Here is an 8558-nt window from a genome sequence, read left to right on the forward strand (position 1 = left end):
CTGAGGAGCCTGCTGGCCTGGTTTTCTAAGTCCAGGCTCTTTGTCCAGAGATCCTCCCTTGTTCTGAGATTGTGCTGTTGTCCCTCTGCGATTGACTGTTGGCAGTGAGCGTGGGACTGAGGAGAGCCAGCCAGGAATTGGCCGCTCCCCAGGACCATCTCGCCCTCTCTTGTCTCTCTGGAGCCCTCCCTTCTGCCTGCGTGCTTGGGGCCTCCCAGTTCCATGCCACTGCATGCCTCCGTGGGCTGTCCTTGCTGTGTTCCCCATGGACTGCAGGGGTGGAGCACAGGGAGCGTACCCTCACCTGGAGAATGGAAGCCTGGCTCCTGGCCCTTGTGTCTGAGCTGTGGTGGGCGTGGGAAGAGCCAGACCATGCCTACATACGCCCTGTGCGTGCTCGCCTGTGGCTGACATGTGTCAGCGGTGCTGTGACCATGACATTATTGGCTCTTCTCAGTTTCTGCATCAGGCCTGACCCAGGCCTTCCTGTGTGGGCTGTGTATGCAGTGGGTGGGGTACCTGGGCTCCTCTGCCTTGCTCCCCGGCCTTCCTATGTGGGCACCAGCAGGGGACAAGGGCCTCTCTGCCTCCACTCCTCTTGCTCAGGCCCTTCCATGAATCTTGTTTCTCTGAAACCAGGATGATGGCGGCTGGACGCCCATGATCTGGGCGACTGAGTACAAGCATGTGGACCTCGTGAAGCTGTTGCTGGCCAAGGGCTCTGACATTAACATCCGGGACAATGTGAGTGGGTTCTTCAGGAGTCCCCGGCGGTGGCCCAGACATCCTGCACCCCTCATGGAAATAGATCGTTACTCTAGGGCAGGGGACGAAGGACCATGACTGCAGCCCTCACTCCCTTTGTCTGTGGCTGACCCCACAGACACCCTCAGCTGCTGCTATCGTGGGAGAGACGGAGGAAGGGATGAACGGGCCCTGGTCTGTTCTGGAGCAGGACTGACAGGGACCAACACCTCTCAGGGGAGCCAGTGGGGGGTGGGTCCCCGTTGCCTTGGGCCAGCATCACCCACTCGCGCCGGCATCTTTCCGTAGGAGGAGAACATCTGTCTGCATTGGGCAGCTTTCTCGGGCTGTGTGGACATAGCGGAGACACTGCTGGCCGCCAGGTGTGACCTCCATGCTGTGAACATCCACGGAGACTCACCCCTGCACATTGCTGCCAGGGAGGACCGCTACGCCTGTGTCGTGTGAGTGCCGCGGGCCCTGGCTCTGGAGGGAGCCCGGGGGCAGCTGGCACCTGCGCCAGGATCACTGTGTGTGTGTGGGGGGGGTGCGCGTATGTGTATGTTCGGGGGCTTGTGATGTATGTGGATGTATGTGTGGTTGTGCTTGTGAGTGGGTGGGTGTTGCTATGTGTGTGTTGGAAGGTTGCCGTGTGTGTGTGTGTGTGTGTGTGTGTGTGTGTGTGTGTGTGTGTGTGTTGGGGGCGCCAGTGACTGTCCCTCAGCAGGCCTAACTCTTGACTGGTAATCCTGGGGAGACGCCTGGCTGGTCCCAGCACTGACCATGGGCATGCCTGTGCAGCTGCCGTTGTCTTCATTCATTGCCTTTCTCTGCTCTGGGGCCTGCCGAATGGTGCCTCTAATCCAGGCCACACAGCACCCTCCATCCCTCTGCAGCCCAGAAGGCAGCACTGTGGTGGACAGTGAGCATTGGAGTGGGTGGACACGTGGCTCTTGCAGGGCACCGTGTGCACCAGGTTTCAGTCTGAACCTTTTTTGGCTCGCATCTTTCCTTGTAGCCTCTTTCTTTCTCGGGATTCAGATGTCACCTTGAAGAACAAGGAAGGGGAGACGCCCCTGCAGTGCGCCAGTCTCCACTCTCCCGTGTGGGATGCGCTGCAGATGAGCCAGGCGCTCCGTGATGCTGCCCCGGACAGACCTGGCCCCACAGAGAAGACAGTGAGCAGGTGAGCAGTGGGCAGTGCTGTGTTACCGCTGCACCTTGGCTGGGGCTAGGACTATCCCTGGTGGGCAGAGCTGCTCACCACAGATGTCTTGGTCCTTCCTGTGGCAGGGACATCGCTCGGGGCTACGAGCGCATCCCCATTCCCTGTGTGAACGCTGTAGATAGTGAGCCGTGCCCCAGCAACTATAAGTATGTGTCCCAGAACTGTGTGACATCCCCCATGAGCATCGACCGGAACATCACCCACCTGCAGGTCAGTTCTTGGAGCCTGAGCTTCCGTGCACAGTCGGGAGGCAGGGATGGCACCCCCTGCATGTCCTTGTGTCCTCGTGTCCTCTGCCTAGTCCCACTCCTCCAACTCACACCCTTCCTGTGGGCAGCATGGCCAGGCATCCCTGGGGAGTGCAAGGGAGAAGGGAGCCCTCCAGCTTTGCCCTTGGCTTACCAACACACGTGTTAGGCTGAACTGGTTGAGATTCAAACATGGTTGTGAACATGGGATCTGGGGCAGGAAGGAGGGGCTCATTCCAGTATGCATGTGTGCATGCACGCACACACACACGCACACACACAGAGTAATGAGTGCTGTCCCACGCATACACATCTTCACATACACACGCAGTCCCTCTCAGACACACCTTTGCACACAGATGCACACTGCATGTGTGTGGATGACTAGTCTCACACACACAAATACACACTCTCCCCAGTATTGCGTGTGTGTGGATGACACAGTGTTTCATACACCGACACACTGGTGAGTCCTGCCTCCCCAGTACTGAATGTCCATGGACAACACGGTCTCACACACATACACACACTTAAAAGCTCTGTCTCCCCAGTACTGAATGTGCATGAACACAGTCTCACACAGACACAAGAGTCCAGTCTCCCCAGTATTGTGTGGGCAACACAGTCTCTCCCTCTCTCCGAACAGTCTCACACCCATACACAAAGACACACTCATGAGTTAGTCTCCCCAGTACTGCATGTGCATTCACACAAGTTCCTCTTGCTCACACGCTCATGAGTTCTGTCTTCCCTGGTACTGCGTGTGGCATGGATGTGTCATCCATGCCACAGTCATCCATGTCATTCAGTTTTCTGCGTGTACGCGCACATACACTCAGGTCCATTCTCTTCAGTAGTGCATGTGCATGAACAACACACGCAAGTCTCTCTCTTTTTGTCCCTCACCCTCTCCCTCTCTCTCTGTCTCTCTCACACATACACACACATACACACACACACACACACACAACACGAGTCCTGTCTCCCCAGTACTGCGTGTGTGTAGACGACACACAGACAGACACTCACTAATTCTGTTTCCCTGGTACTTCGTGTGCATGGGCAATAGACACACACACACCACACACACACACACACACACACACACACACACACACACACACTCATGAGTCCTGTCTCACAGTACTGCATGAACTGTGTGGACAGCACACAGTCTCTCTCTGTCTTTCTCTCTGTCTCTCTGTCTCTCTGTCTCTCTGTCTCTCTCTCTCTCTCTCTCTCTCACACACACACACACACACACACACACACACACAATCTTGTCTTCCCAGTACTGCATGTACGTGGGTGACACACACAATCTGACAACGCACATACTTACTTACAAGTCCTGTCTCCCCAGTACTGCGTGTGCGTGGACGACTGTTCTTCCAGCAACTGCATGTGTGGCCAGCTCAGCATGCGCTGTTGGTACGACAAGGTGAGCACTGCCGGCAGGAATCCTACGAAGGGTGTGTATGGGGCAGTGGGGTTACCCTGACTACCTGCCAGCTCGTCGGAGGCTGTGGTGAGCTGGACTTCAGTCAGTTGGGGAATGGCAGCTGGGGACAGAACCACGCAGCTGCTGGGCTGAGGGAGGTGCTGAGGTGACCTCCAGGTGTTGAGCCGGTGCGCCCACGGGCCAAGTTGTTCGGTTGTAGAAGGGTTGTAGATGGGTCTCCAGAGCAAGGCTCACCTGAGCGGTGGGCGTGTGTAGGGAGGGGTCTGGCCTGGGCAGGGCTGGGTATGGGGTGGGAAAGCGGTGGCCTGATCCCTGCACAGGTGTGTGATGCGCCAGAGGGTGGGTGTTGCTGAACAGGGCTGGGCCGCGGGCTCTGACGCTGCGTCCACCCCCAGGACGGCCGGCTGCTGCCTGAGTTCAACATGGCAGAGCCTCCGCTGCTGTTTGAGTGTAATCATGCCTGCTCCTGCTGGCGCACGTGCCGGAACCGCGTGGTGCAGAACGGGCTCAGGTGAGCTCGGAAGGGCGGGGAGCACGGGCTTTGTATGCAGCTGTTCCCAGTTCTGTCCCAGGCACCGTGTGATGTCATGAGCCCCACTAGAGGTCACTCAGCGAGCACAGTTACCCAGGCCATGGCCCAGCTCCTCGAACAGTAATGACAGTCCCCAGTTTTCTGGGAAGCAGCTGTTGGGTGCGTGTTGGACCATCAGTTCTTAGTGCCCCACCCCAGCCCCACCCACTGCTCTTTGAGTGGGTGCCTGCTGAGCTGAAGCTCTGCCTGTGCCCTTTGTGGATGCCCAGGGAGGGCTCTCACATCCACAAGTGTTTTGAGAGGACATGAGGGTGGCCCTGTGACTTCTTGTTGGCAGGGATCAGCAGAACCTGGATCCCCCCTGGATGTACCTGGGCCCAGATCGGGATGCCCCTCTTTGTCCCCAGGGAAATTGCCTCCCTGCTGTGTCGCACCTGGGCATGTATTGAGCAGTCACCTCTGTCCATACACACCCCTGGCCTGCTACCTGGCTCAGTCTGCACCTCAGCTCCGTGCATCACCGTGGCCTGGGGCCACTGCCTCAGAAGCCACATGCCCTGGTGTCCCCCAGTCCCCAGATGCCCGAGTTCCAGATTGTGGATGAGGAGACATGTTTTCCTTTGCCCTATGTGCCAGGAATTGGGTGCTGACCAGTAGTCTCCGTTTCAGGGCCAGGCTGCAGCTCTACCGGACGCAGAACATGGGCTGGGGTGTGCGGCCCCTGCAGGACATCCCACTGGGTACCTTCGTCTGCGAGTAAGTGAGTGCCCAGGCCCTCCCGGGCCGCCCGCCACAGGGGAGTGTGGCCCCACAGCAGAGGAGTGGGCTGGGCACCTCGGCCTCCTTCATGGCTCTCTCCCCCTCCTTCCTCCCCCCCTCCACTTCCTCTTCCCTGTTCTTCTCCCCCTCATGTTGCTTCCCCCTTCCTCCCCCTGCTCCCTCACAGGTATGTCGGGGAGCTCATCTCTGACTCAGAGGCTGATGTCCGGGAGGAAGACTCTTACCTCTTTGACCTTGACAACAAGGTAGCGGGGCTTCCAGGACTGGGCTGGGGCTGAGACGTGGTGTGTGGCCTGGGTTGGCTGGAGGCGTCTGTTGGCTCAGACTCGGGGCTGTCCTGAGCTCCTCACGTAGGCAGCCTCGCGTGAGAGTGGACATTGCCCACCGCCCAGTGCTGGACAGCAACCAGGACTTGGACTCTGGCTTCAAGATAGTCTGAGCCCCTCCTCACCCTTCTTGGCATCCTGGCACCCAGTGCCCACTGCTTCCTGAGACTGGCTGGGCCTCCTTTGGGCGGGATTTGGTATGGGGGTGTACAGATGCCCCTCCCTGGAGAGAACTCTAGTCGGTCTCGACCCTGGGTTCCAGAGGAGGCTGGTCTAGACATTGCTGCTTGTGTCCTTTTAGAGAAGGTGCCCAGACGGGGGAGCATTCTGAGAGTGCTCCTGCAGGCCCAGAAGTACTTCCCCTGGTCTGTGTGACCAGGAGGGTGGGGAAGCACCCCCCACCCTCGGGCAGCAGGAAGCCTTCCAGTTCTGTTTCCTGGAGCTGCTCACCTGTCACTTGCTGCCTTCACTGGGTCCTGGGCCCTCACCTGGACCCCGTGGCCCTGAGCTGGTCACATGGGGGCCACAGTGCCCAGCTTTCACTGAGCTGTAGGCAGTGAATGCCTTGTGCCTTTGGGGGCCAGCACCTGTGAGCTCGTCTTCCTGGGGAGAGACCAGGGAGTGGAATGTCGAAGGGGAGTTACTGGACCTGGAAGACCTGCTTGTTCTCTGCCTTTCCTCATCCAGGAACCCTCATCCTCCTGCTCGCTCTCTCCCTCCCTCCCCCACTCCCCCATCCCCCTTCCCCCCCCCCCCCCCACACACACACAAACACACTCCTTCCAGTTAGTCACAGAGAAACAGTATGACTTCTGCCCCTCCTGGTGGGTCCTCTTCCGTGCTTTTGAATTGGGAGGATTTCAGACACTGAAAAGTAGAGACCGGCTGACTGTGGGCCAGAGAGGGAGCACGGAGGTTAGGCCATATGCTTCACAGCTGTGGCCACGATGGGTCGGATGCCAGCATGACTAGGTGGGGACTGTGTGTATGTCTGAAAGAACAGACATGTCGTGCTGTGGCCCCACTCCCGAGCCTGGCTTCTTGGGGCTCCCAGGGCCCTGTCTCCTGTGGCATCTCTGCAAGCCGTCTCCTCTTGCCCCATCTCCTCTTGCCCCAGGGTGGAGAGGCCTACTGCATAGACGCCCGTTTCTATGGCAACATCAGCCGCTTCATCAACCACCACTGCGAGCCCAACCTGGTGCCGGTGCGCGTCTTCATGTCCCATCAGGACCTGCGCTTTCCTCGCATCGCCTTCTTCAGCACCCGCCTCATCGAAGCTGGGGAGCAGCTGGGGTAGGTGCCTGCAGCCGGGCCCACCTGTCCTTGGCGTGTCCTGAGCCGGGGCCAGCCCCACCTGAGTGCGCTCTCTCCCCAGGTTTGACTACGGGGAGCGCTTCTGGGACATCAAAGGCAAGTTGTTCAGCTGCCGCTGTGGCTCCCCCAAGTGCCGGCACTCGAGCGCAGCTCTCGCACAGCGGCAGGCCAGCGCAGCCCAGCAGGCCCAGGAGAACGGCCTGCCCGACACCAGCTCCTCCACCGCCGACCCCCTATGAGGTCCAGTGGCCATGGGTGCTGGGGAGCTGGCGCCCTTGCTCACTGCAGTTCAGAGAGGAAAGGGGAGAGCACGTGGCGTCCGGAGCCGGTCCGGGGCGTGCGGGCACACTGAGGCAGCCAGCTGGGAGCAGGCACTTTGGAACATTCTGAATTCTGCCCTGACGTCACTTGTGAGTTTCTGACGGTGGTTTTGTTGTTTCCAAGTTTCTTGTTTCTCTGCGCTCCATGATCCCCTTCCGCCACCGGGCTAGGTGTCCCAGACTCCTGCGGCCCCTTGGAAGCCACAGCCCCGCCAGCTGTTCCTTCTGCCGCTGCCCGCAGCCTGCCTGGTGGGGCCAGTCTCCTCTGCAGCTCGCCAGGGAGGAGCTGGGCTTTGCTCTTTATAAAGGGATCTTGTATCTAGTCCTGTGTATCAGACCTTCCTCGTTTCTTTGTGAGGAAGCAGTCGCGTGGGACAGGAGCCCCCAGCAGCCTGCCTGCCGTTGGTGGAATCCTGGTTCCTAGCCACATGCTTTGAGAAGGGATGGAGCGATTTATTTTCTACCATGACTGACCCTTAGGACAAACAATAAACAACACAGACAACGGTGCTGATTCTGGTGTGGTTCTGCTCACCATGTGAAAACAAACTATCAACTGTGTAAAGAGAACAAAGTGATTTTAGAATAAACACAGGAAAAAACTTTTTTAAAATGTTAGTCCCCTAGTGGGAAGAAACTTGCCACCACCTTTTGTGTGGTGGCCTGCCAGGTCGTAGACTTTTTTACACTGTAATTAGTGCAGTAACGGTGGATTCTTCTGTGCGACTCTTCTAGAACATTCATGATGCGGTCATGTTTATTTTTTCTGTTAAAATGTTTTTGACAGTTTTGAGAGCAGTCTTTTGGCTCAGACCATTTCTTGTTCTGTTTTCAATGAAATCAATAAAAAAAAAAACACTTTAAATGCGTTTTTCCCCTACGATCTATCTACGTCTCAACTGTTTGTCTGTACAACACGCACAGTCCACAGGGTCCACAGAGTCATGCATCCCCTCCCTGCAGCTTGGCTGTATGTTCTCTCAGCTTCGTCCTTAGAGGCTCTTCCCATGCTGATGTGTCTGCACAAGTGCGGGCACTGCCAGTCCCTGGCACCCAGTCTGGATCTTGTGCCACACGGCAGTGAGACAGGCTGCAGAGCCAGCCCCGTCTGCACCATCTTCTTCACCACTGGGTGATGGCTCTGCAGTGGTTGTGTTGGGGGCGTGTCCTGCACTAGCAGGACCTGCTGTCTCAGGTGGACAGCACAGGCCAGGGCTGGGGGCTGGATGTGGGGATCAGGGCAGGGCCCAGTGCAGTGGAGACTGCTTGCACAAGGCTTGGGGAGCCAGGAGCCCTCCCGGGGCTCACTGCGCTGCAGTGTCAGTGGGGAGGGGCCCTTAGTGTGCCAGACAAGTGCCCCACAAGGCTCGGTTCCTGAGCTGTTTCCCATGGTCCTGGGCTGCAGGACGCAGTGGGCACTCCCACGCCGACCCTCAGGCATTAGGGTGAGAGGAGGCCTACGTGGGGCGACCAATCTGGGAGAGCAACAGCTACTCCCACGGAGACCCAGAGAGAAGGGGCGTGCCTGCCCTTCCAACCTCCAGAGCTGCTGGGGAGTGCCTGCGAGCCCCCTCCCGCAGCCCAGCGGGCAAGGCTCATGCTTC

The 8558-nt window shown here is 58.2% G+C and overlaps 1 protein-coding gene across 7 annotated transcripts in view; it reads left to right on the plus strand.

The window, feature by feature from the left end:
- Nucleotides 1-7815, plus strand: part of EHMT1 (euchromatic histone lysine methyltransferase 1) — a 93253-nt gene extending 85438 nt beyond the window's left edge. For all 7 annotated transcript variants that reach the window (XM_056132903.1, XM_056132899.1, XM_056132905.1 and 4 more), the window contains 10 exons: nucleotides 640-744; nucleotides 1054-1208; nucleotides 1763-1930; nucleotides 2038-2182; nucleotides 3584-3661; nucleotides 4078-4193; nucleotides 4884-4970; nucleotides 5161-5239; nucleotides 6438-6613; nucleotides 6696-7815. In XM_056132903.1, coding sequence (XP_055988878.1) covers nucleotides 640-744; nucleotides 1054-1208; nucleotides 1763-1930; nucleotides 2038-2182; nucleotides 3584-3661; nucleotides 4078-4193; nucleotides 4884-4970; nucleotides 5161-5239; nucleotides 6438-6613; nucleotides 6696-6873 — 1287 coding nt within the window. In that variant the 3' untranslated portion in view covers nucleotides 6874-7815. The remainder of the gene's footprint in view (nucleotides 1-639; nucleotides 745-1053; nucleotides 1209-1762; nucleotides 1931-2037; nucleotides 2183-3583; nucleotides 3662-4077; nucleotides 4194-4883; nucleotides 4971-5160; nucleotides 5240-6437; nucleotides 6614-6695) is intronic.
- The last annotated feature ends 743 nt before the right edge of the window (nucleotides 7816-8558 follow it).

This window comes from Sorex fumeus, unplaced genomic scaffold (assembly GCF_029834395.1).
Source record: "Sorex fumeus unplaced genomic scaffold, SorFum_2.1 ptg000095l, whole genome shotgun sequence".
NCBI classification, from domain to species: domain Eukaryota; kingdom Metazoa; phylum Chordata; class Mammalia; order Eulipotyphla; family Soricidae; genus Sorex; species Sorex fumeus.